This window comes from Silurus aristotelis (genome assembly GCF_946808225.1).
Source record: "Silurus aristotelis genome assembly, chromosome: 9".
NCBI lineage: Eukaryota > Metazoa > Chordata > Actinopteri > Siluriformes > Siluridae > Silurus > Silurus aristotelis.
Genome location: NC_139582.1, coordinates 30208018 through 30235517, shown reverse-complemented (window position 1 = coordinate 30235517; position 27500 = coordinate 30208018). Strand labels below are relative to the sequence as shown.

General features: G+C 40.5%; 3 protein-coding genes and 1 long non-coding RNA gene across 9 annotated transcripts in view; 1 reads left to right on the top strand and 3 right to left on the bottom strand.

The window, feature by feature from the left end:
- cep70 (centrosomal protein 70) overlaps positions 1-3144 on the bottom strand; it is an 8987-nt gene extending 5843 nt beyond the window's left edge. The window contains exons 1-5 of one of the 2 annotated variants that reach the window (XM_083549690.1): positions 2685-3144; positions 1982-2081; positions 1591-1714; positions 599-779; positions 291-466 (exon numbers count right to left, since the gene is read on the bottom strand). In XM_083549690.1, the coding sequence (XP_083405816.1) occupies positions 291-466; positions 599-779; positions 1591-1714; positions 1982-2081; positions 2685-2693 (590 nt within the window). In that variant the 5' untranslated portion in view covers positions 2694-3144. Of the gene's footprint in view, positions 1-290; positions 467-598; positions 780-1590; positions 1715-1981; positions 2082-2165; positions 2558-2684 lie in introns of those variants that run through there. The other variant, XM_083549689.1, reaches the window with a different exon arrangement.
- A 430-nt stretch (positions 3145-3574) lies between these two features.
- On the bottom strand, positions 3575-7597 carry LOC310730697 (keratin, type I cytoskeletal 19-like). Of its 3 annotated transcripts, none has more exons than XR_014534912.1 (9): positions 7046-7597; positions 6496-6578; positions 6209-6365; positions 5349-5513; positions 5113-5238; positions 4699-4919; positions 4139-4191; positions 3686-3907; positions 3575-3637 (listed from the first exon to the last, which is right to left on the bottom strand). XR_014534912.1 is itself a non-coding variant. In XM_083549759.1 (8 exons), exons 1-8 carry the CDS (start codon positions 7457-7459, stop codon positions 3798-3800), a joined length of 1329 nt encoding a protein of 442 aa, XP_083405885.1. In that variant the 5' UTR covers positions 7460-7597; the 3' UTR covers positions 3575-3797. The 3 variants fall into 3 exon arrangements, 1 of the variants encoding a protein (XP_083405885.1); XR_014534913.1 differs by having other exon boundaries at positions 3575-3631; XM_083549759.1 differs by having other exon boundaries at positions 3575-3907.
- A 34-nt stretch (positions 7598-7631) lies between these two features.
- Positions 7632-26712, bottom strand: LOC310730699. The gene is made up of 4 exons (XR_014534915.1): positions 25620-26712; positions 24394-24438; positions 23508-23554; positions 7632-7738 (listed from the first exon to the last, which is right to left on the bottom strand). It is a non-coding gene; the product is annotated as an uncharacterized lncRNA (long non-coding RNA).
- krt222 (keratin 222) overlaps positions 9436-27500 on the top strand; it is a 28026-nt gene continuing 9961 nt past the window's right edge. Inside the window, exon 1 of one of the 3 annotated variants that reach the window (XM_083549756.1) lies at positions 9436-9530. In XM_083549756.1, coding sequence (XP_083405882.1) covers positions 9451-9530 — 80 coding nt within the window. In that variant the 5' untranslated portion in view covers positions 9436-9450. Of the gene's footprint in view, positions 9531-11804; positions 11884-27500 lie in introns of those variants that run through there. The other 2 variants (XM_083549758.1, XM_083549757.1) reach the window with 2 other exon arrangements.

Sequence of the window (27500 nt, the reverse complement as noted above, 5' to 3'; positions counted from 1 at the left end):
GTGTGAGTGTGTGTGTGTGTGAGTGTGAGTGTGTGTGTGTGTGTGAGTGTGTGTGTGAGTGTGAGTGTGTGTGTGAGTGTGTGTGAGTGTGTGTAAGAGTATTTACAGTTGATCAGTAGGTGAGTGTAATCGAGCTGAGTGTGTGTGTGAGTGTGAGTGTGTGTGTGAGTGTGAGTGTGTGTGTGTAAGAGTATTTACAGTTGATCAGTAGGTGAGTGTAATCGAGCTGAGTGTGTGTGTGAGTGTGAGTGTGTGTGTGAGTGTGAGTGTGTGTGTGTAAGAGTATTTACAGTTGATCAGTAGGTGAGTGTAATCGAGCCGAGCGACTGAGGAACTGTTGGAAGGTTTGGTTCTGGTGAGATATGCGTTTCTCCTCCTGCTTCACAGTGAGCTGGAGTTTCTTCTGCAGCTCACACACCTGAGACACCTGCTTACTGAGCTGCTGCTGCAGAACCTCACAGCGCATCTACACACACACACACACACACACACACACACACACACACACACACACAAACATTATTCCTGAGTTATGTCCTATCCTTCATCCTGCCCTGTAATGCACTGGTGTGTGTGTGTGTGTGTGTGTGTTTCGCACCTCGGCATCTCTCTTGTCCAGTTGCAGTTGCTGAACTCGTCCCTGCTGCTGTGCTGCTTTACTGATGATGGAGTCCTCCAGACCCTGAACTTTGACCTTTACTCCGGCCAGCACGCCCTCCAGCTCCTCTGCTCTGTGTGACTGACGCACCGCCCGGGTCTGCTGCTGCTCCACTTCCTGTCTGGAACAGGAAATTATGTGTGGTTACATCACTGCACTGCATCGTGTGATTATTAAACAAACTATACTGAATGATCAGAAACATCAAGGCCGAGTGTACAGAATGGCCACACACACACACACACACACACACACACACACACACACACACACACACACACACACACAGAATATGCGCTAAATATCCCTGATAAACAGGGGGGAAAAAAATGGAGGAAATTGCAGCATAGATAAAAAATAATAATAATAGTTAAACCTGCAGGTGTGTAGGTTCAGTGTGTGTGGCTGCAGAGTGTGTAGGTTCAGTGTGTGTGGCTGCAGAGTGTGTAGGTTCAGTGTGTGTAGGTTCAGTGTGTGTGGCTGCAGAGTGTGTAGGTTCAGTGTGTGTGGCTGCATGTGTGTAGGTTCAGTGTGTGTGGCTGCATGTGTGTAGTTTCAGGGTGTGTGGCTGCAGATTCAGTGTGTGTGTGTAGCTAAAGTGTGTGTAGGTTCAGCAGCAGCATCAGCACCACACAAACATGGACAGCATCCGTATTTAATGTGTGAAAATTAATAAATACATGGACAGGTGTGTGTGTGTGTGTGTGTGTGTGTGTGTGTGTGTGTGTGTAGATTGCTGACCATGCTCACACTGCACTCTGAATTATTAATCAGGTGGATAATGGGGTTATTCATCAGACCGAGTTCTCGACACGAATTAATTATTTAAATGTCCCTCAGCGTTTCAGTACTTCACCAAACACATCACTACACCAAGCACGTCGCCGGGGAAACGGTGTGTGTAGGCGTACTGTGGTGTGGGCGGGGCTTACTTTAACTTGCTGTTAGATTGGATGAGCTCTTGGATCAGCGCTTGTCTCCGCTCCGAATCCGTTATCATCGTCTTCAGCATGGTGCGCAGCTCGGACGAGGACGTTTTCTCCAACAGAACAAGGTCTAGGAGGGAATAAACCACATACACACACAAACAAATTAAAGATCTGGCTTGTGATTGGTCAGAAGGTGTTGATTAAATGTAATGCGGTGGTTCTGAGAAATGGTTTCTGTAACGAGAAGGAGTCTCGTGTTTCAGGATTGTTATGTTTCCTATTATTATTATTATTATTACATATTTTGAGCATTCTCAAAATATTAGACATTTATTATAAGTGCTTCAGATGTAAATGAAAGAATGAACGAACAAACAAATAGATGAATGAATACCTGCCAGGTTCTTGTTCTCAGTGGGATCTGCGAAGCGGACGGGTTTAAAGCCGTGGTTCTGCAGCAGCCTGTTGACTGCATCCCACTCGGTCTGCATCTCCTGCACACATCGACACACACAACAAATCTCCAACAATGAAACACACACACACACACGCCACACAAATCACAAACGTCATTCCACCTGAAACTGACGGCCGGTCCACAGAAAGATGTAGGTCTTCTCTCTAGACTGACACGCAGACTCCCTGTTCATCCTAAACAACTTACAAGACTCTGGAGAGAAAAAGGGGATCGGAGCAGTGGAGAGGGACGAGGCCGGACGTTCAGAGAGATGCTGCACACGGTCAGCAGATGGACAGTCTCTCATATTCCCAACAAACCCCACCTCCTGTACAAGGATTGGCTCCTTAAGCGTGGACACAAAACCCTCACAAGCAGAGGGCTGACACCTGCTGAGGGTCCGACTCTTTTTAATGTGTCAGATGAGTAAAACTCGGATCAGAATTAAGAGTCGACTCCCAAGCAGAATATCACTCTTACATCTGTAGTGCATTTTTATAAAAACTCCCAACACACACTCGCGAGTCATATACACGAGTCGACTCTGTAATCAGAAGGAGTCGACTCATAAACCGACCGGTTCATGAGAAACATGAGAACCGGTTCATAGTGTTTACAGAAAAAAAAAAATACAACTCACCCTCTCCATATTATCTCGTTCTTTTTGGTACGTTTTTTCAAATTAGATAAAAATAAAAAAGTGTATATATATAACCCGATACCTATCGCTTATGCTAACCGAACACCTGTTTACTAGAACATGCTAATCTAAACTCGCCGCTGTTTCGCGCCATAACATCTGGTAGACTCGAATAAAAGAATAATATTTAACCTTTAACTGTTAATTAATAAACATTACTGGTTGTATTTTTATTTCTGCTCTATTTAAGTTTCTTTGTTTTCTGCCGACGCAGGTTTTTCTGCCGTTTTGAATAACTGCGGAAAATGACACGGCTGTTCACTTCCGGGTTATCGACCAATAGCGAGCAGATGAACATGGATAAACCACGCCCATTGCTCCACCTCACGCGAGATTTGTGTTGCTGTAAACCGGAACATCTCGCGAGATTTACTGTACTTTACAGAAGTGAGAAACAAAATATTTGTGATATTATTTATTTTAAATATAATAATATATCATTCAAAATATATTTTAATTATATGTATTTATTATATTATTATTATTTTATATTAATATTTGTCATTTGAAAAACTGTTGAATTGTTAAATACATAGTATTTACAACTATATTAAATATTTAAGGTTTTTTTTCTAATTTTGTGATATTTGCATTTACATACAAAATATTTTATAGTCAATTTTTATGTAATGTTTATGTTTTTTAAAGGGTTATTTTGCCTTTAACGTGTGTGTGTGTGTGTGTGTGTGTGTGTGTGTGTGTGTGTGTGTGTGTGTGTGTGTGTGTGTGTGTGAAATAAAATCTACAGTTTTTAAAAACATTGTAATTCTGATATTCATTCATCTGTTCATGTTTCCTGCTGTAACGGATAAACAGAAAGACACAGTGAGCTGATGAAAGCATTTGTTTTTATTTTTTTCTTGTCTGCAGTTACAGATGTTGATGTTGATGTTGATGTTGATGTTGATGTGGATGTTGATGTTGATGTTGATGTGGATGTTCCACACACAGACGGTCACTTTCTCACTGTTCACTTTGCTTCCCACTTCTTTTTTTATTATTTATCTTGGCATGTTACATGGTCATGGCATTGCACTGGGTGGGTATATGATCCTATTTTTTGTTCAGGACCGAGACGTCCACGTCCTCAGTGCGAGACACGACCTTGCCATCGACCACTTCCTCGACGACGGTGCGAATGCGTTTGGTCACCACGGGCTCGGCTGCACAGAGACACAGAGACACAGAGACAGCGTTAAAGGAGTTCACACACACAGACATTCCTCGAGTCTCATCAGTTATAACACACACACACACACACACACACACACACACACACACACACACACGGACCCCCAGACTGATCATTTGCATTCCATCTGGTGTTAAACAGCAGTTCAGCTGGAGCACGCATTCCTAAAGCCACAGAAATATCACCATATGGATGAACTTACGCTTGGGAGGAGGCTGGCGAACCTCAACCACTTTGGTCACTGTGGTTCTCTTGCTAAAAGAGAAGAAAAACACCAAATATTTTACATGATTTTACAACAAAAAGATTTGATGCAATACTTTTCCTCAAACATGCAAATATAAATAAATCAATCAATTCATCAATGAACAATCTGTTGCTATAGAATAAAGTATACATCAAAAACTTGACAAATAAAATAGAATTAACATAATACAATATATTAATACAAATATAATGCTAATATACATTTTTTTAATATTTGTTTGTTTTTCTGTTTTATTTACTATGATTATGATTATTATTATGATTATTTATCAGCTGCATGTGGTTTTGTGGTAAGAGCATTATCAAAGCGAATTAAAATAAATCACATGTTAAATTAATACATTATTATAATTGATATAATAATAGATAATAACAAGAAATAAATTAAAGTCTGAAATAAATAAACTAAATATATAAAATATATATATATTACTATATTGTACTGATATTTCGGTGAATATGTATAATAAAAAAAGTTCAGAAATGAAGGTGCACCTGACGTCCTCTCCGTCCAGCAGGCGTCTGTACTCAGCGATCTCCAGCTCCAGCCTGGTCTTGATATCCAGCAGCACGTTGTATTCACTCGCCTGCCTCTCGATGTCTAGACGCATCTGTGAAAGTTCTGTCTCCAGCTTGTTGATGTGGACCTGCATCTGGTTGAGCTGCACACTGAAGCGGTTCTCTGTGTCCAGCAGTGTGCCTTCCAGAGACGATTTCTGACCAATCAGAGAGAGAGAGAGAGAGAGAGAGAGAGAGTGAGTGATAGGGCAGTATTGGAGTGGGCGGGGCTAAGACTTCTGATATAACAAGGATGTTGCATTTGGATGGTGACATCATTATATCTATCTGCATATAGTCATATAGAGTAATTATGTGTGTGTGTGTGTGTGTGTGTGTGTGTGTGTGTACCAGGCTAAGCTGAGACTGCAGCTCGATCTGCAGTGCCTGCAGGGTTCTCTTGAGGTCAGTGATCTCGCTGCGGTGTGTCTCGATGGTCTCAGTGCTCATCTTCACCTGCTTGCCGAGGTCATCAAACTAACCAAAAAAAAAGAAAAGCAGAGGTCAAACATTTCTGCCAAAAAAAAAAAGTTTTGACTTGGTAATAATTCTCCAGCAGGGTGTGACAGATTGTCTCTGCATCTCACCTTGACCTTGTACCAGGCCTCCATTTCACGGCGGTTCTTCTCGACAATGCCCTCGTACTGTGAGCGCATCTCGCTGAGGACGAGAGACGTGTCCTCCTGAGGAACGGCGTCCACCTCTACGTTCACGCTGCTGCTGGACATCTGAGAACGCACAGCCGCCAATTCCTACACAAAAAATAACGATCGCACCGTCAAACATAACGCTGTAGAACAGGCATGCTAGCACGGCTAACACTGAGGCGTGAGGAAACCCTGGTGCTCTATAACCAGCTGCAATTCATAAAGAAAAGCTGGAAAACTGTTAGCATGCTAATATGAGTTTTTAATTCATAAAGATGTCAAGGTAGAAGTGCTGAGTCATCTAGCTAACACAAACGCGTTACAGTGTGCTAGTCATGCTAAGTAGACACGATTAGCAAAAACATGAACTTTACAGCGATATAAAAAGGTAAAGAGTGTGGTGTTTATTAGCAGGTGATGTTTGAGGGCGTGTCCTGGACTATGACTCGGGTGTATTCTTTGTGATCTTTGATCCTGAATGTCAGTGAAGGCGTTTCCAAAGATTCCCCTATCACCCACACACACACACACACACACACACACACACACACACACACACACACACACCTTTCCATGAATAACCTACGCTTCACCTCGCCTTAGTGTTTATGGAAAGACTTCGCTGCTTTGAAGTGGAAACTAAATACGACTTAATAAACCCTTAATAAACATGTAATTGGCTAATTGGATTTTTAAAAACTACATACAGCAAAGTGTTTATTATAGGTGTGTGTGTGTGTGTGTGTGTGTGTGTGTGTGTGTGTGTGTGTGTGTGTGTGTGCACTAGTTTGCTTATTAACCTCTTCATGGTTCTTCTTCAGGTAGATCAGCTCCTCTTTGAGGCCTTCGATCTGCATCTCCAGGTCAGAGCGGTTCATGGTGAGCTCGTCCAGGACGCGCCGCAGCCCGCTGATGTCAGACTCCACGGACTGGCGCAGCGACAGCTCGTTCTCATACCTGAAAAAGAAGCATCATGATACGTTTTTAAAATAAAAATATGATCAAAAAAAGATCATTAATTAATACAAATAAATGCTTGTGTAAGTGATTTATTTACGGAATTAATAAAATATAAATTGACACCGACTTGACTTTGAAGTCCTCTGCTGCCAGCTTGGCGTTGTCGATGTTCAGAATGATCTTGGCGTTCTCCAGGCTGGCTGTCCTGATCTGCACAAACAACACGTTTCACACGTCACACAAACATGCGTTTTACCTGCACTTCATCAACAACAGCATTTTAGAACAAATACAGTCAATTCAAAGGTCAATAAATAGAAAGTCATTCATATAAATAAAAAGAACACGTATCTGAGGACCTGTGTTTTTCTTTCATTAGGGCTCTTGATATGTTTTTGCACATTTATCTCTCAGGGTGGAAATAAAATGTGAACTCTGTAATAAACGGGATGATTTTAAATGTTCGTTTAGATTCGCGGATTACGCGTGACGTCATAATCAAGCAATCTCTTGCGTTCTGCGCTGTTGAACAGTGTAGATCTAAAACATATTCTTCATCATCATCATCATTCCTCTTTGTGTTCTGATGATGATGATGATAATGATGATGATGATGATGATGATACATTTAGCTGAAAAAAGTGCTAATGGATAATAAGCTTTGTGAAACTTCTCACCTTGTTGCGCAGGTCGTTGATGATGGTCATGTAGTGGCTGTAGTCGCGCGAGACGGGCGCGCGCTTTTCGTACCATTCGCGGATCTTCAGCTCGAGCTGCGCGTTGGCCTTCTCCAGCGCGCGCACCTTCTCCAGGTAGGAGGCCAGGCGGTCGTTGAGGTTCTGCATGGTGTACTTCTCGTTGCCCGACATCCCTGCGTCCACGGAGAACGAGGAGCCCCCGAACATGCCGCCGTGCTGCTGCTGCTGGTAGCTCGTGGAGACGCGCACGCTGCGGCCGTCCGCGCCGCCGTACACGCTGGGAGAGCGCACCGAGGAGATGCGCTTGTGCGCGCCGCCACCCAGGGACAGCGACGAGGACGAGAAGCCGCCGGAGCGGGAGGACGAGAAGTTCACCATGGACGCGCTACTCATCGTTACTCCTGGATGATCTACTGCTTATTCTTCTATTACAGAATGAGAAAGAGTACAGAGTGCGCGTGCTCACGAGTGATGCTCCCGAACTGCGACCCACAGATTATGTAGACCATAAAAGGGGCGTGGCCTCATTAACTCATTACACCTGGACTGGTTTGGCGTCCGGCCTTTACAGGTGTGTCCAGGGCGCGCGCCCACAGGTGTGTCCCGGGGGGGGGGGGGGGGGGGAGGAGGAAGAGGAGGAAGGAGGGCGGTGATGCCTGTGTGAAGGTTTCACTAGGAAAAAAAAAAGAAAACCAGAAAAATCAGTCCTTAAATAAAGTAAATAAATATATATAAGATTTGAGTCATAAATACAAATATTTGATAATAAATTGAAAAAGTTCATTAGATGAGATCAGATTTCGATTTCACCCAAAAAGGCGGATTAAATAAAAATAATAAATACATAGAAATAAATTCAAATCAGGTTCATGATGGTGTTTAATAATAAAGAAAGCATTCAGAAGAAATAAAAAAAAAGGGAAAGATGATAAATAAATAGGATTCTATAAAAAAAAAAAATCTTTTGATGTTTTTTATTTATTTATTAAGACCTGCTCGTTACAGAAACAGGATCACCTCAGTGTTATTTGTGGTCATGGGAAGTGTTGCTCCGATTATCTGCTGATTATCACTGAGATAAAACATGAACATACGCGTTACTGTGCATCACTGCAGTGTTGAGACAGAGCTGGAGATACTTTTGTCATGATCATTATCTCATTTGGAGATCTGCGAAGGGGATGAGAGCACGATTCAATCTGGCAACCCGGGAGTGTTTCTATAATGACTTTCCGAACAGGACAAAAGGAAGGGAAAAGGGCGGGTCGGGACAGTGTGAAGTTCTGGAGCAGCAGGTTCTAATGGTTTCAGTATAGATGAGGTGTGTGTATAGTGTGTGAGATGAGGTGAGATGATGTGGGATGGTGTGGGATTCTGGGAAATCTAAAAAAATCTGTTCTAAGTCCGAGTTTTTGAATCGCAGAGTAGGTAAGAAATCAGTGTGTCAATGAATAAAAGAAATTCCAGTTTCACCTTTGCTCTAGAGCTCGAAAGCTTTTATTATTCTGCATGACAACACACACACACAAACACACACACACACACACACACACACACACACACACACACACACACACACACACACAGATGATGCACAGTAAAGACAGGTGCACTGGAGCAAGAATCACAGAATTTATGTAATATGATAAGTTCACTTACACACACACACACACACACACACACACACACATACACATAAAACAGGTTCATTCTTTAGAGATCAATCCAACATTTTATCTTACACACTGTTTCTATAAAAAACCCTAAACAAACAGACTTCAGAGATTCATGGTGGTGAAAGGAGGTTTCATGTCGGCTTGGTGGTGACATGAACATCGGAGCTTGTTGTTTCGACATAAAACAAAATTCTGTGCTCAGTGTAAATAGATGATCATGTCAACAACAGTACTGTCCTGAATTAGATCACACACACACACACACACACACACACACACACACACACACACACACACACACACACACAGTAACGGAAACCAAACTTGAGTCATATTTGACAGAAGCGTTCCAGCATCACAGCAGGATCTATTAATGAATTCTTCCAATAAGGTCATCAGAAACACCAAATGATTTGGCTGAGAACCTGACCTGGTCCCTCAACACCAGCACCACAACCAAAATCACTGAAGTAAGTCCACTTCCTGTGAAGGCTGAGGAAAGTCAAGCTCCACCACCCATCCTCACCATGTTCTACAGGGGGACTATGGAGAACATCCTGAGAAGCTGAGAAAACTCAGTGTTAACTTGGCAGCACGAATATTGACTTAAGGGGTGCCAAGAATTCTGGCTTTAATATTAAACTTGGATATATATATACATTTGGTTTAATATATTTATGAGATATGAAGATGGAAGAGTGAGACTTTATGAGACTTTATGAGACGCTCCAGGACTCTTGGACGCTTCGGTTCAGACATTGTAGAAAACCACATTTTCTTTGGTTCGGGTAAAAGAAAGGATTAAAACAGAATGTGTTTCTTTTTTCTTCTTCTCCTATTATTCTCCATCTCACAGTGATTACAGAGCACGCTGTGAAGGTTTCATCTGCGCTGAAGCCTGCAATCTGGAGCCATCACTCAGAAGATCCTGACAGTTACATCAGTTAATCACAGCGTTTTTTAGCAAACATCTCTATAAATCAATCAATCACTTATTTACTTACTCTCACTCTCACTTTAACTTATGTGATCAATCAACCATTCAATCAATCAACCGATCACTTAATTTCTATTAGACAGACAGACAGACAGACAGACAGACAGACAGACAGACAGACAGACAGACAGACAGACAGACAGACAGACAGATAGATAGATAGATAGATAGATAGATAGATAGATAGATAGAGCAGACAGACAGACAGACAGACAGACAGATAGACAGACAGACAGACAGACAGACAGACAGACAGACAGACAGACAGATAGATAGATAGATAGATAGATAGATAGATAGATAGATAGATAGATAGATAGAGAGATAGAGAGATAGACAGCTCTGTTATACATTAAGCAGCAGTGGGATTTCATCATGACGTAGTCGTATCTTGGCTCGATGATGTTTGTGTAAATCACGTGGAACCTTCACAGGTTTGTCAGGTGTGTCCGTTGTGGGCGGGGCTAAAATGAACAGATGGATTACTTTAATAAGTTTAATGATTTAATGTGGGACAAGTCTGAACCCAACGTCTTTTTCAACAGAAGTGTTTGGTGACTGTGCAGAAGGTTCTGGAGTGACGTCTCGGGAACCGGGAGAGGGAAGGTCATTCATCTGTCAAACCGGATGAAATATTGATAGGTGGAATAACCGCTGCGTGTTCAATTAAATTGATTTTCAAATGGCGACACAATGAGACACCGACATGATGCTACATGCTAGCACATTAAAAATAAACCCTTTAGCATTGAAGGTTTTTTACTGAGGGACAAAGCGTCTTTTTATTTCATTTACATGTTTTTAGAAGGAAAAAATTCAAAGTTGCATTGAATTTGCATTCTGATTGGTCAGGAGATTTGATTTGTTTGATAAAAAAAAAAATGGTATGGTTTCTATAACAACAGCGAATTTGCAGCGGATGCTTAAAGTAAAATAATTGAAGCCGGGTGAAATTTTACACAAGTATAAATACATACATTAATCATTAACATGCGATGGAAGGAGTCTCCAATGTCAGAGACTTTTAGTAACAGCCAGAGGTAAAACTAAAAGTCTCCTCAGATCCAGCATCATGCGATTAGCCTAGCATGGAGACTTGCTCCGTTTCTCAAATTCCAGCCGCAATATCGCAATAAGGTGTGGCCGAGTTAGCTTGAATCATTTCTCTTGTGGATTCCAGCAGGTTGAATAAAATAAAAGCGAATGATGGCGTGTGATAACGTCGCTAGCTGGAGCTTTAACACGCCTGCAGAACAGGTCGGATATGTCTCCATTCCTGAGTCTGTAAAGCAGCACTGATTCACAAACACAGCGACGGCGTCGTGAAAAATCTCCAGTACATCCATCGTTTCTTAAAATCAAGTTACAATCATTATGTTATTCGATGTTTTTGTAAGTTTTCCAGTCCATTTTCTTACACAAACGTGTCACACGTGAAACACGTACATTTTTACTTAACATGAAGGAGAAGATAAAGAGAATCGAGTATTTCATGCAGAAGCTCTGATCGGAATCATCGCAAAAAGTGAATCTGTAATAAAACGTCGTGTTTTTTTTTTTCAAATCCACAAAAAAATAAAAGAAAATCCGAAAATCAGTACCTCACACAAATCTCCACAAAATGTAGTCAAACATCTTCCAGAAAAGTGGGATTCACATACCAATCTTACAGTCAGGGGTCAAACCTTAGGCCATATAGCGTACATCAAAATGACACGTGATTTGACACCTATATATGGCAGGAAATTATGTGTTAGTAAAGTGGGCGGAGCTTGAAGAGTACTTCACACTTTGGCGGAAAAAAATTTATGTGAAAAACTTGTCAACAAAAACACTATTAAAATAAAATGTTCCTTATATTATATATATATATATATATATATATATATATAATTAATTTTTTTATTAATTAATTTTTTTAACATGTTCAAACTTCATGTCTGCTTGTTGGGACTTGCATAAAAATGCGTAAAAGCCAACGTACACACGAACGTGGTTGTTTTTTGTTTCTGCACAAACAAGCATATAAAAAAAACACTATCAAGTACTAAAAGTGAAACTCAGGCAGAGAGCGAAGCCGTAATTTTAATTACGAGAGGACGCTAAACGCTACGACGGCGAGACAGTGGAACGATGTGGTGCACGTGAGTAATCTGTTCAAGCTCTTTTCTTCCTGCTAGTTTTGTGCTTAATGACAAAACAAAATGTCAAAACCTTTAAACCCGATGACTCAGGAAAAGTTGGATGGCGAGGGTAATTACGGCGTGTTCCGTAGATGCCGGGGGGGAACACCGCACGGGCCAGTCGAACAAGGAAGAGGTTATTATTCAGCACGAGTCTTTGTTCATCAGTTATTTCAAAAACGAGATCAGGTGTGTTTGAGCAGGAAATCAGCGTCAGCCTTTAACGAAAGCTTTAATGCTGATTGGATGGGATCGGTTTTTCCACACGTGTGCGTTTAGTCTTTCCGTCGCTGAATCAGTTCTTCACCGAGCAAAAAGTATATAAAGAGTATTAAATGTGTGTACAAGGCACCAGCTGACTTCCTTTCACACTGCAGGATACAATGAAGCTTTATACTGTCAAAGTTTTCATTTACACTCCACAAGTTTACGCTCACCTTTCATAAGGGGTGGGGCTTAACTACGCTTTACTCTCATTGGCTAGGAAGATTTTACATAGACAGGAGCCTGACCTGGAAGTAAAGACTTCATTTTTAGCGACTCGGTTCTTTGTATCTCATTCATCAAAATAAACTCTTTTAGTTTTTTGGGTTGTTTTGTTCCTTTGATCAGAAAACAAATAAAATGTGATATTTGTAATCAACAGATTCCCAACACGTCTACATACGCCAACTTGGACTAGAATTCCAATAATGAAAATATGACAAATGATGATAAACAGAAGGAGTCGCTTCACCTCTCGTATCTTCTGGTCCGTGTCGTAAGTCATGTGACAGAATCATTGTAACAATAATGTCAAGATTCAGACCGTTACAGTGTTGATACCTTGTAATTTAAATGACTATATTATTTAGATCCCATGCAATATTTGAGGTTCAGGTCTCAAACAATTCGTTGTTTAATTCTTAGGACGGCTCAAGGAAGTGGAGACTTCAGTGACAATCTAATTCTCCTACAAACACTATAACTAGAAACTCCACTGAAGTCTCTATTTTCCTAGTCAAGGAAGTGACTAATTAGATTACTATATGGTTTATCATTTATTTATAAATATATCATATTCGTTTGTAATTCATATTTAAGCTTCGGGTCTCATGTGACTCGTTACTTGAACAAACTGTTCACAACAAATGAACAAACCGTTTAATGAACAGCTCCAAATACAAATATCATTAGCCAATGAAAGTAAAGCGATGTTAAGCCCCGCCCCACCAGGATAGCTTTGCGTCATGTATTTTCTCATCATGCATTTTTAGTCATTTTTTGAAAAAGAGCATCGATACTTTCAGCACAAACTCCACATCAAAGAAAACCGATTTTTCTATAGGACTTTTATTTGTTTTAACTACTTTTCAGATATTGTAAAAGATTTGAGGCTTCTTCGCCTCGTCCTCTCCCCAAGTGTCCGCTGGTGTTCTCATATCCACTCGCAGCTTTTTTCCAAATTTGAAATTCCAAGCGTCACGCCTCGTTTTAATGCCCGTTATTATAAGTGTTTGTTGTTGTTGGGGGCGTGGCCTTTTCACCCATTTGCTGTTCAGTTGGCCTTCCGATACGTGTGAAACACACTACTCCTAGCGCTGAATGCGCTTTTAAGAGAATGTCTTGGCCCTTATCTCCTCTGATCGATGTAATGAATCATGAATTCGATATTACAGGAGATTAATGGGTGCGTGGAGAATCTGTTGGCATTGTGTGAATAGAATAGTTGGTATGATAGAACCAGGGTTGGGATGTTTTTTGTAAGTGAATAATTATATAATTATATATATATTGATATATCTATTATAATGAGTATATGGAGGAAGGAATGCTGGTATGCTATGAGAAGGACACTGTTCATCTGGGAGCGTAACTATTACTCAATAGATCAAGTTGTATAAAAAGTTGGGCAAAGAGGATTTGGGAAAACTAAGATTTGAGACTATAACGTTTCCATTTCTTGCAATTGGCAGACACTAGACTCGAGACTAACTTATAAATTTAACATATATTTATACACCTGGGCAGAGGGTTAAGGGCCTTGCCCTAGGGCCCAGGAGTGGTGACTTGGCAGTTTTGAGATTTTAACTTACAACCTTTCAAAAAAGGGTGCAAAATCTCAAACCCTGAGCTATAACTCCCCCTTTGGGATGGGATGATTTGGAAATATAGATTCTGGGAATATAGTTTTTAAAGAATATAGCATTTGGAAAGATAGGGTTTGGGAATATAGGGTCTTAGAATAAAGGGTTTGAGAATTTAGTGTTTAAGAGAATAGTGTTTGAGAATATAGAGTATGGGAATAAAGGGTATGGGAATACAGAGTGGAAATATAATGTTTGAAAATTTTGTGTTGGGGAGAGTAGGGTTTGGGAATACAGTGTTTGAGAATATAGAGTATGGGAATAAAGGGTTTGGGAATACAGAGTGGGAATATAATGTTTGAAAATATAGTTTTGGGGAGAGTGGGGTTTGGGAATACAGTGTTAGAGAATATAGTGTTTGGAAATAACTGGTTTGGGAATATATGTTTTTTGGAATATTGCGTTTGGTAAATATAGTATTTGGTATAAAGAGTGTGAACCCTTATTCGAATGAATAATGTTTCCCACAGTATTAATCGAAGGAACTTGAAGTGAATATAGAGCCTTGATTAAATTGGGGTCTTAAATTTTATTTAAATGAGTATTTTCCTCGTACAAACGTATTGAAAAATAAACACTATTTTAGGGGAAAAAAGGTTTAAAAATGATGAAATGTCAAGTATGAATTTGAAACTTATTTACTGTCTACAAAACTAAAACAGATGGCAGCTTTACCCCCAAATGGCTGAAGGTAGTTACAGTCACAGTCACTATAAACATTCCATGTGTACTACACACCTCATTTTACTACAAACTGGTCACAAGGTCAAGGCATGTAAAAACATCAGCTATATTTTATTGTTAAAAGAAAGTGAAGAAAGTGTCCCACGGTGTAAAATGCAGTCTTTACCAACATGTCAGTTCAGACACAATGTTTGAACAAAAAAAATTGGAATCAAGAACATAAGAACATAAAATTTGAATTTGAGAATATATACATCAATCATTCCTAACAATGAAAACCAAAAAAATGGGCAATTGTGAGGATCTGAGCCACTTCACAAGGGCCAAACTGTGGTGTCTAGACGACTGGGTCAGGGCATGTGGGCTGTTAGCAATACGCTGATCTATGCTGACCCCTGTACACCACCCAAACACCCTACACTGGACACATGAGCATCAGGACTAGACCATAAAGTAATGGAAGAAGGTGGTCTAGTCTAATAGTCTCAGGACTTTGATCCCTAAACATCCACGCTTCTGTTCAGGAATGGTTTGAATTTGCCTCCAGATTCGCAAGATCTCAATCCAATCAAGTATCTTCTGGGCCATGCTGAAGAAGCAAGTTAGATTGAAGCCTCCACTTTACAAGAATTTTCTAATAACTTCTTGGCACCAGATACACAGCACACCTTCAGAGTTTGTGTAAAATACAGGCCTTTATGGCTTAGAGATGTTTCGGTGGCACAAGGAGGACCTGCTCAGTATGTAGGGTTTATGTTCATGGTTGATTTCTGGTTTTACTGCTCACACTATTAGAAGGAATTATGGAAAACAGTTTCCACTACATAAAGGAAAAAAAATCGCTTAATTTCGACTTCTCATGATTCCGACATTTTTCTTGCAATTCCGAATTCATTTTTTTACGATTCCGAATATATTTTTCTCTCCTTTTTTTGCAAATTGCGAATAACAACTTTATTTCACCCAATTCTGACTTTTTTTCTCCCAATTCTGACTTTTATTCTAGCAATTCTGGTTTTATTACTCTCAATTTCAACTTTATTTCTCACAATTTTGACTCTTAGCATAAAAAGTGGGCACAGAAGTCATAGATCAAACTACCTCTTTGTTGTTTGGAGAAAAATCGAATTGGCAGAAATGAAGTCGCAATTGCGAGTAAAAAATTTTTGGAATTAAGTGAAATAAAGTCAAAATTGTGAGAAATTAAGTCGCAATTAGACAATTTTCTAAGAAACAGGTAACGAATACATACTGATCATAAAGGGATGTAAAAGTTTTGTCAATCTTTTAACAAAGGGTATTTGGAATGTACATTATTTAAGGTGAAAAAAGGTTGGAATGAAAAGTACAGACTTTTTTTTTTTACAGTCTACAAAACTAAAACAGAAGGCAGCTTTTTCCCCAAAATTGCTGGTTGTGTCCTCAAAGGCAGTTCCAACTACAGCTACACTAAACATTCCACGCGTTTTACTACAAACTGCCCTCATTGTAATCCTATCATTGTTTCTCTGACATCATCTCTATCTAAAGTTCTGATTTTCAGACTTCAGCATGTAAAGAAAGAAACACATGATCTTCTTTACACTGAATGTTAAATGTCTTTTCCCCACAGGGTAAAAAGCTTTATCAGCACATCATTTCAGACAGGATATTTATCACCTGGATTTATTTCTACTGCTCATATTATAGCGGAGAAAACATGGCGTATAACTACGTTCAACAAGCTCCACATTTATAACTAATCCAGTAGAAATGTTTACCCAGTGCAGAAACAGAATGCACTGCAGGGCAGATCCCCACTGGTCTACAGGAAATCCTGAAATACTGTGTGGTATAATAAATGATCATAGTGACATTGAAGAAGATGAAGCTACAGTTGTGCGGAGGATCTTTAAGATCACTGAGCAGAACATTGTTTAAAAACAACAGGCCAGAATTTTTCTTTTTTAATCTTAATCACTGAGGATTACAATGAGGAACTGGATATATAGCAATCTGAGAACATAGAGCCTGGTTAAGAGAGTGATCTGAGAACATACAGTTTATCCCTGGGTATATAGGGATTTAAGAACCTAGAGCCCCGGTTATGAAGGGATTGGAGAACACAGAACACTGGTTATATAAGGACCTGAAACCACAAAGCCCTGGTTATATTGAGACGTGCAAAACAGAACCCAGGTTATAGGGGGACCTAAGGCCATAAAGCCCTGGTAAAATGGATACTTGAGAACCCTGGTTATAACTGGATTTAAGTATATAGAACCCTGGTTATATTGGGATCTGAACACAGAACCAAGGTTATGTAAGGACCTGAAATCTCACAGCCCTGGTTATACTGATACCAGAAAACCTAGAACACTGGTTATAAACAAGTCCTGAGAACAGTGAGCAATGGTAATATTGGGACCTGAGAACAATCAGTCCTGGTTATATTTACATTTACATTTACATTTGCGGCATTTAGCAGACGCCCTTATCCAGAGCGACGAACAAAAGTGCTTTGAGTCTCTAGTAATGAATAAATCTACACTGGTACGCAAGATTATGAACTTATTATAAATATAACTCTTGAATTCTACAAAGCAGACTTGGAAAGCGCTAATTTAAGTATTGTAATAAATAAAAAGTAATAAAATATTGATAACAGAAAACATAGAACACTGGTTATAAACAAGTCCTGAGAACAGTGAGCAATGGTAATATTGGGACCTAAGAACAATCAGTCCTGGTTATGTAGAGACATGAGAACTTACAGCTCTTGTTATAATTGAGCCTGTGAAGTTTCAAAAGATAGACAAAAGCAAACACAAACTTCTTTTCTTCAACAAATTTGTCAGAAAACGCCCGTAAAACAAATGATCTATCTAAGCCGAAATTGCCGTAAGTCATGAGGATATGTAGTCCATTAACATAAATCTCAGAGGATTTGGTGAGTAAAGGGTATAAATCCAAGTGACGGGCAAGAGAAACCATTATTACACTTTGATCTCGCTTTGACATAACCTGCCTAGGGCTCAAACAGAGACTGCACTTGTGAGAAAACAATTACAGCGGGCGTGGCAGCAGCGCTTTCCAAACAAACAAGGATGGGCACATATTTCAGGCATTAGGACTGTCAAGGTTTTGGTTTAGAAAAGGGGAAAAACTGACAGATAGCCAGGTAATTATTCACAAAGATGACAGTGGCAGTGACTGTGACCATGAAATACAGTATACAGTATACATCCTCTCTCACTGTGGCTGCCAGGGACATGCTGTATTTTAACAAGCTCTCTAGCAACAGCTCTCTCATAGACGTCCGCATCTCTGTGCGTTAGCTCTTAATTACGTACGGAGTACGGAGATATAACCTTCAACAGTACGGAGATATAACCCTTTGCAGGTCTCGCTTCTGTCGTGCAAGTCTTCTGCTGAGGCCTGAACACTGGTTCATGTTGGGACACATTACACCAGCCTCGCTATTGATTTTGGCATGACCCATGTATTACTTTTTCCTATTTGTAAATACATAAAATGGTATTTAAATCGAATACACAGCAGGTTACATTCATTGTTTGTGGAAAACATAAAGGCTGAAACAGATAACAGAGTGACAGAGTCCAGCGCTAGCTAGCTAATTATCTGTCGTGTGGGATTTTTTAAAGGGGCAATTCTGGGGCAAGCTGACAGCTTTAATCATTTTAGACTAAACAATTCCTTTATGTAACAAATGCCTGAGAGAGTCTCACTAATCCTGCTCGAAAATGAGAAAGCAAGACTAATCTCACCCTCTCCTATAGGAAATTCCAGGCAATCCCACCCTCTCCTATAGGAGTTCTGACCAATTCCACACTCTCCAATAAGAATTCCAGCAAATCCCACCCTCTGCTATAGGAATTCTGACCAACCTTACCCATTATTGAATCCTGCCTTACACTAAAGGGATTCTAAACTAGTAGGAATTCTGTCTAATCTCTCCTATTCCTAAAGGAATTATTCGGCCTACATTTTTTTCAGATCTCAATCTGATTGAGCAACTGTGGGACATGCTGGATAAAACAATTCAGATCCATTGGAAGCTGCATCTCTAATGACATTAACTTACAAAACTTAAAGGGTCTACTGCTAATGTCTTGGTGCCGCAGGAAACCTTCAGTGGTCTTGGGGAGTCCAGGCTTTAATGGATCAGAGCCATTTATATTGCACAAGGAGGATCTACACTAAATGATGCAAGATACGATTAGGGATTTCTAATTAAGTGAATTTAAATCCCACCACCACTAGGCTGCCACTGCCTGGTCTTTCAGCAAGGCCCTCAACTGCGGTATAAATGAGATCATTGTAAGTCGCTCTGGGTGTCTGGCAAATGGTGATAATGATAATGTAATATTGTGTCTGATTGGTGCATATTGAGATGTGCACAAAAAATCAATGATACATTTCACTAAATCTTCTAGTCTCTTAAGTTTTGTCCCATTTGATGGAAAATTAGACAAGGATATTGAAAGTGAAAGGGCTTTACCGGCAAGACTGGGGCCGTTGGCAGTTCAGCTCAGTTTGGGAGCGGCCTTTGAATGCCTGTTTTTAATTCTATGAGGCTGAGACACACCCCGATCATGTGAGCACTTCCCATGGCAAAAAGGTCATTTTAATTTTCTCACAGATTCATGATGAAATCTATAGCAAGTTTAATGTTAAATCTAAAAATTTAATAAATACAATCAAATCCACCCTCTGCTTTAAGAATCCTGACTAATGCCACCCTCTGCTATAGGAATTCTGATTAATCCCACCCTCTGCTATAGGAATTCCAACCAATTCCACCCTCTGCTATAGGAATTCTGACCAATCCCACACTCTGCTCTAGGAATTCCGACCAATCCCACCCTCTGCTATAGGAATTCTGACTAATCCCACCCTCTGCTATAGGAATTCTGATTAATCCCACCCTCTGCTATAGGAATTCTGACTAATCCCACCCTCTGCTATAGGAATCCTGACTAATCCCACCCTCTGCTATAGGAATTCCGACCAATCCCACCCTCTGCTATAGGAATTCTGACCAATCCCACCATCTGCTATAGGAATCCTGACTAATCCCACCCTCTGCTATAGGAATTCTGACCAATCCCACCCTCTGCTATAGGAATCCTGACCAATCCCATCCTCTGCTATAGGAATTCTGATTAATCCCACCATCTGCTATAGGAATCCTGACCAATCCCACCCTCTGCTATAGGAATTCCGACCAATCCCACCCTCTGCTATAGGAATTCTGACCAATCCCACCATCTGCTATAGGAATCCTGACCAATCCCACCCTCTGCTATAGGAATTCCGACCAATCCCACCCTCTGCTATAGGAATTCTGACCAATCCCACCTTCTGCTATAGGAATCCTGACCAATCCCACCCTTTGTTATAGGAATCCTGACCAATCCCACCCTCTGCTATAGGAATTCTGACCAATCCCACCCTGGGTTGGGAGAAGTTGCTCTCAAAAAATATTTTTGTACCATTCTTTATTTATGGCAGTGTTCTTAGGCAAAATTGTGAGTGAGCCCACTGCATTGGCTGAGAAGCAAACCCACACATGGATGGTCTCAGGATGCTTTACTGTTGGCATTAAACATGAGTGACGGTAGCGCTCACCTTTTTTGCAGGCAAGCCTTTTTCCGGATGCCCCAAACAATTGAAAAAAGGCGATTCATTTGAGAAAATGACTTTACCCCAGTCCTCAGCAGTCTAATCACTGTACCTTTTGCAGAATATCAGTTTGTCCCTGATTTTTTTACTGAAAAAAAGTAAAGTGGCTTCCTTGCTGTTCTTCTTGACACCAGGCCATCATCGAAAAGTTTTCGCTTTACTGTATGCACACACACCTGCCTGCTGCCATTCCTGAGCAACCTCTTCACTGGTGGTGCCCCAATCATGCTGATGAATCAACTTTTAGGAGACGGTCCTGGTGCTTGCTGGACTTTCTTGGGTGCCCTGAAGCCAACAATTAAACCTCTTTAACCTCCTTAAAGTTCTTGATGTTCCAATAAATGTGTGATTTAGGTACAATCTTACTAGCAGCAATATCCTCGCCTGTGCAAAGCAATGATGACTGCACATGGTTCCTTGCAGGTGTACCATGGTAAAGAGAGAAAGAACAATGATTTCAAGCACCACCCTCCGTTTGAAGCATCCAGACTGTCATTCTAACAGTGTGATCTCCAGCTTTGTCCTCATCAAACACTCTCATCTGTGTTAACAAGAGAATCACTGACATGATGTCAGCAGGTCCTTTTGTAGCAGGGCTGAATTGTTTTTTTGGGGGGATTAAGTTTGTTTTCATGGCAAAAAGGGACTTTTGCAATTAATTGGAATGTATCTGATATGGTATCTTCATAACATTCTTGAGTATATGAAAATTGAGACAATGATTGGTGCAAAGTCCTTATCATAATAAAGATCTTGAATAATGGAAGCAACGCTAGTTGCAACGTCCAGTTACCTCAATTTGAGGTGTAATTATAACAGAGAAATTTTATAAACTTGTAACATGCACCGATTGATCTGTTTCCAGTTTGACACATTCTTACGCCATGTGAGCGATTGCTGGGGGCAACAGGTTAATTACAGAAGTGTGGTTTTACACGTGAACATGCCTTGCTTTAGTAGAATAATTTAAACAATCTAATTATAGCGATTATAGAAATAACCCTGGAGAGTTCAACTGTGAAGTTATGATGGTCTTAAGATCCTTAATCGCTTAACTACACAGTGTATTATTCTCTAAACACACTGTAAGACCGAGGCTAATCAATACACCAGCTACTAAACCGCTAATTAAACCTTAGTGAGGTGCCAAACTCCAGGATCTCTGAAATGCTACAAGTTTGCATAACTTTACTCTGTCATGATGTGGAGTTAAGGGTTAAGGGGCTATGGGTTAGAGATAAGAGATTAGTGATTGGGGTTAAGAGTTAGCGTTAGATCTAGTTTTAGGGGTTAGGGATTAGGGTTCAAGATATGGATTCGGATTTAGAGCTAGGGGTTGGGGTTAAAGATAAGATAGGGCTATGTTATTAGGGCTGAGGTTAGGGCTAGGGGTTAGGGATTAGGGCTAGGGATTAGGGGATAAGGCTAGGGGTAGTGGTTCAAGAATATGTGTCAGGCTCGGGTTCAGGATTATGAGTAAGGGCTAAGGGGTTTGGGATCAGGGGTAATAGATAAAGCTAGTGTTAGATTAAGGGTTAGAACTTTGGATTGGGGTTAGAGCTAAAGTTATTGGATTAAAGTACAGTTAGGGCCAATTAACTTTTTCTGGCATATTTTTGGGAGGTGGGAGGAAACCAGAGAACCCAGAAGAACCCCACATGGAAATAGAGGAAACATTCAGTATTACATAGACAGGTCTCCCTGCTCATGTTTAAAACCAGGCTTCTATAGCTGTGAGGAGGTGAGACGTATGTTTTCATTTGTCGTTCTACCCACTTGAATATGTCGGGATGTTTAATTTAATTTATCCCAAATTCCTGTTAAAAACTGTCACACAATCATGGTAAAAATGATTCACGTTTCTCCTGAACTAATGCATGGAGGTTTATTAATTCACACCTGGACACCTTATCTCGATTAACATACCTTCAGAGGTGTGGCCACATGGGTTGCTGTGAGTGACAGCTGCCACCCTTCAAATAACACCCTGTGATTCCTGTAGCTTCCCTGAACCCTTACCTCAGAAAACATCTCAGAGTTCTGTATCTCCTGTACTGGCACTGTGTGTTTGTGTGTTTGTGCATGAGTGTGTTTGATTTCTGTTTCTGGTCTTACTTACATTAGTGGAGCTTTAAAACCACTGAAGAAGCTGTAGTTACTTTCAAGAGACATGCCTGGTGTATATCAGGTCTATATCTCTGACCAGCATCAACACCATGTTCTCCACTATCTCTCATGTTCAGCTTTTAGATTGTTTTAGATCGTTTCTACACTGAACAACAATATTCGCATTGTATTCGCTCTATCAGGGTGGAGTACAGGAATGCGGAGTACGCTGAGAATGCACAGGGCCACATGTCTGCATGCCACGTTTGTCGCATGTTTTGCAGCGATTACTCAGATAAGCAGGGGTGTGTCTGGGTGGACTGTCTCGGCGTGTCTGCTTTCTCATACGAGTGAATCAGGTCCTTAAACACTCGCACAAGCTTGTGCTCGCTGTAATGGGAGAAGAAGCAACGGGTTCACGCTTTCACACTTCCCGTGAAGTAACACACGCACTCGGTTTTTACTCTCCGAGCGATGTTTCGATCAACACCTGCACCATTTCCAGCCACCATTATACTGTTATTGTTGGCAACGACCAATTAACTTTGTTTCAAAAGATGGAAAGGTAGGGCTGGTAGGGCTCTGAAAATAAAGCATGTTCTATTTAAACAAAATAAACATGCCTGTGCCAGGAAAAGAGACAAGTGCAAACATTTCGTAAATTGCGATAATTGCTAAATTAGCTGTCCCACCAGATTCTTTTTGTTTTAAATGAACATTTGAGGGCAATAGAGTTCGGATAACAAATAAAAGTTAGCTAGCTAATTTTTCAAGGAAACCGTCAGATTTGTCTTATTAGAAAAACTAAAAATGAGTTGCTGTGAAGTCTATGCTAGCTAATGTCGTCAGCTAGCTATAACGTAGCCATTCAATGTTTTGCATATTGACATTTTATTATCTGGAATGTCAACATTAACCTCAGATCTGTGGTTTTATAACAACAACAAAAAACACTCAGTACGTCTAAAATGACCCAATACTTACCATCGATGGCTAACTCCTTTTCCATGGCATCCTCCATGTTAAAAACACTGCGTGAAGGCGTAAGAGAATTCATACTTCAGAAATCATTAATACCACAGAAGAAAAAAAAACTGATCACAGAAATGTGCAGATAACCATTATCAGTTACAATACATGCTGATCAAGGCTGGTTTTCAGAGCTGATTAACTGACTATTAAATTCAGAATTAGCTTCATAATAATTTACATTTCTGCCATATTTTTATTGCAAATTCTTCTTCTTTTATTGGCTTGTCAAGTTCCAAAATGTTAGATGATGGGCTAAAAATAAATGTTTAAATTTGTGAGGAAACACTGCCAATGCTAGCTAATGGTTCTTAGCCTTTAAGTATTTCAAATACACATGCTCTGTGACAGTATAAAATAAGCAGAATTATTAAAAACATCAACATTTACCTTTAATGTGTGGGGAAACGATTAAAAAGTCTCATTACTGTATGTTGTCCACTTAGCGTTGTTTGCTAGCATCTTGTCCACGGTCTCGGCCATGATGACAACACTAAGTTTCCGCTTGGAGTACGCAGAGCTGGCGTTTCTGACAGAGAATTTGTCGACACTCATGAATATAATGAACTTATAACCATGCGGAAACATACAGCTAGTCGTAGAACACAGAAACGTACGGCTAGTCATTACAATGCATGCCACTTTTGGCTAGTTTTCAACACTGATTAGCTGATGGCAAACTCTCACAATAAAAAAATATAATTATTAACATCTGTGAGCATTAGCGTTTGTCATTTTTGATTATTTCTTGTTTTTCTTTTTTCTGGTAGCAGTTACTGCTTACAGACAATCAGAGTTACTGTGGAAGCATTGCAGAATCATCTGAAACGTCAAAATTTACCTCAGATTTGTGGTGAAACATCGGTTCCATGGGTTCTGCTTGGACCTGTGAGAGAAAAAGTGTGATTTTGGAACTATATGATGAAAATATACACAAGAAAAAGTATGGAATATCTCTCATCTTATCTTCTCCCGCTTATCCGGGGCCGGGTCGCGGAGTAAAGAATATATATATATAAAGTACACCATTCTCCCAGAACTATACAGATGCAGCTTTCTACACATAAATCATGGTTAGTTCTTAAAGCAGACTATGGCAGACGTGTGTCACGCATGATCAAAGAAGATAATAATTGAATACATATGTTTGGATGTCACATGCCAGATGTCCCAAACGGAAAATCTTTATGGCGTCTCAGAGACACACCTGTGATCAAACGGGACATTTTGGGCGTTTTCACCGTAACTTTCTCTCTCTCTCACACACACACACACACACACACACACACACACACACACACACACACACACACACACACACACAGAGATATTCAGGTTTCAAAGTGTCATGGGCTCGGCCCTGCTCCGATTTAATAAAACTCACAGTGCACGTTACCAAACATCCAAACCTCCACTTTCATCATCGCCAGAGTTTTGTTTTTGTTTTCTATTCACTCAATTCTGAATTATATAATCATCCCACAATGCAATCCTTCGTCCAAAAGCCTTATCATTGTTTTCCTTTGTTTTTACTGAGCTGTAGTTTTATTTGCGTCAAAAATCCCTACCATAAATAGAACAAAGTCCGGGAGAAATCTTTGAAGTCACGTCACGCGCACCACGTAGCCGCGTTCTGTACAAACACTGGGTTCTCATCACTGAACCACGAGCAGGTCAATCCTTCCAAATAATGTATTGGGGGTCATTTACTGAAGCAATGTGCCTGGCGCTTACTTTATTTGGTTTCATCACTGGACCCACCAGTATTGCAGACACTCTTTAAAAGAAAAGCGTTCTTTAAGGGTTCTTTAAGGGCTTCTGAACAAAAAGACTTCAGAGCAGAGACAAAAGAAGGACCTTAAAGTGTCAACATTTCAGAGAATTTCTGAGGTAAAATGTTTATATTGTTGCACCTTAAATGCTGACAACCGTAAACAGGAAAGAGTCGAAAACTATTGGCGCTATCTGCCCTCTTCCACATTCTTACTGAGACAACCATGATTATTATGTGAGGATTTGAACTCCAGCTCTGATTCTTTAGCTTCGAGGTAGAACTGAACATCTCACAAATGCTGGTTCAGCCTCTGTGGGGTTTGTATTCCATGTCCCATGCTGTGATGGCATTCGTATTTCTGGTGTAGACAAATAGCTACTTGTGTGTCCTGTTTATTTAAAACAAAAACGGATCAAACTTCTAGTGTGTACATCTTCATCTCCATCACCTTCTCCTCCAACCTGCTGTCAACATTTTGAAAAACGATTATCCCCCGTGCTAATGAGACTGTCAAGATGATTTGCATCAGTGTTGTCTGAGGTTGACATGGGGCCAGACAAGCTAAGCTGCATTCCCTTTAGGGTCTAGAGAGCTGAATCGGGACAGTGTGTGTGTGTGTGTGTGTGTGTGTGTGTGTGTGTGTGTGTGTGTGTGTGTGGGTGTGTGTTTGGGGGTCTTGACAGATCCACAAAGATACATAAATAGATGAACAGAGTGCAATGTGCAGATGAGTGCGCCAATTGGCATAGCCGTAGAATGACATGGCAGGATTTCCCTGTAACACGGGTGTGTGTGTTTGTGTGTGTGTGTGTGTGTGTGTGTGTGTGTGTGTGTGTGTGTGTGCGTGTGTAAGTAAGTGTTTTGCGTGCTTAACACCTGAGGGATCAGCTGCAGTATAAACATAATACAGGCATCGCATGGTGCCAACACAAACACATCACTCAGCGCTGCAGATTAACGCCATTAACACCTGTTCTTCATGTCAGAGCGTGTAATGCACTAAAACTCTTAGCTCATTCGCAAACCAGATCTAAGCCTAACGGCTCATGCTCAAAGAGATCGTAAACCCGTGTCGCATTAGTCCACGAACGCCTAATACGCCATTCTCAAGCAATTCAGGTTGTCGTGTCAAACTTGTTGTCCCTGACACATTTTATATGGAAAAACAGACGGCTCGTTTTCCAGGAACGTGGTTCCGGTCACTGGTTAAGGTGTTAGGTTACGTATCGGAAGGTCGGGGGTTCAAGCCCTGGTATCGCCAAGCTGCCACTCTCGTGCCCTTGAGCAAGGCACTTAATCCTCTGTGCTCCAGGGGATGTATCATGGCTAACCCTGCGCTCTATGTCTTTCGGCTCACTGACTTATGAAGGTCGGTGCTCCCTATGACTGTGCAATCTGTTGCCGTGTTACAAAACGAGTCTCAAACCTTTTTGACACCACCTACTGGAGCTTGTGAGTCTTTGTAACAACCTGAACGTATCAAATATTCCAGGGGATTTCAAAGTTCAAAGGTTTGAGGACACTAGACCCCAAGAGTAGCGGTTCCCATTTGCTTGTATATTAATCTGCACTCTTTTAGCAAGATGTTCCACTAGATTTTATGGAGATTTGTGATTCATTCAGCCACGAGGGTGTCAATAAAGTCAGGTCCTGCTGTAGGTGAGAAGGTGAGGAGGCCTGGGGTGCAGTCAGTGTTTACATTCATGATGTTCAATAGGGTTGGAGCTCTATAGCAGGAGATCTTCCACATCATCCAACCCCTGGAAAGCAGATCTTCATGGAGCTGGCTTTGTGCACAAGTTGGGATTATCCTGCAACCCTGTACTTGTTAGTCAAACCCCTCCTTGGTAACACTAACAGGACAAAAAACATGTAATGGATTTAAGTGTTTCAGCTGAAAAATAATTAAAAGATTACGTAATGTTCTTGTTGTGGAACATAATAAACATGTAGTATTGGATTATGAAAATGTGTTTCTGTGTATGTGTGTGTATGTGTGTGTTTAGTTAAATATATATATTCATGCAAATGCAAGAAGGTATCTGTAATTACTAGGCCACACACACACACACACACACACACACACACACACACACACACACACACACACACACACACACACACAAACAAATACAAGAGTATTGGACTTTCACCCTGGTGAGTCACACTCTGGT

Coding starts and splice junctions, on each gene's coding strand:
- LOC310730697 (XM_083549759.1), bottom strand. CDS start 7,459: ATGAGTAGCGCGTCCATGGTGAACTTCTCGTCCTCCCGCTCCGGCGGC. Junction 5,514..6,208: donor TGAAGAAGAACCATGAAGAG/GTTAATAAGCAA, acceptor TTTTTTGTGTAG/GAATTGGCGGCTGTGCGTTC. Junction 4,920..5,112: donor TGCAGTCTCAGCTTAGCCTG/GTACACACACAC, acceptor CTGATTGGTCAG/AAATCGTCTCTGGAAGGCAC.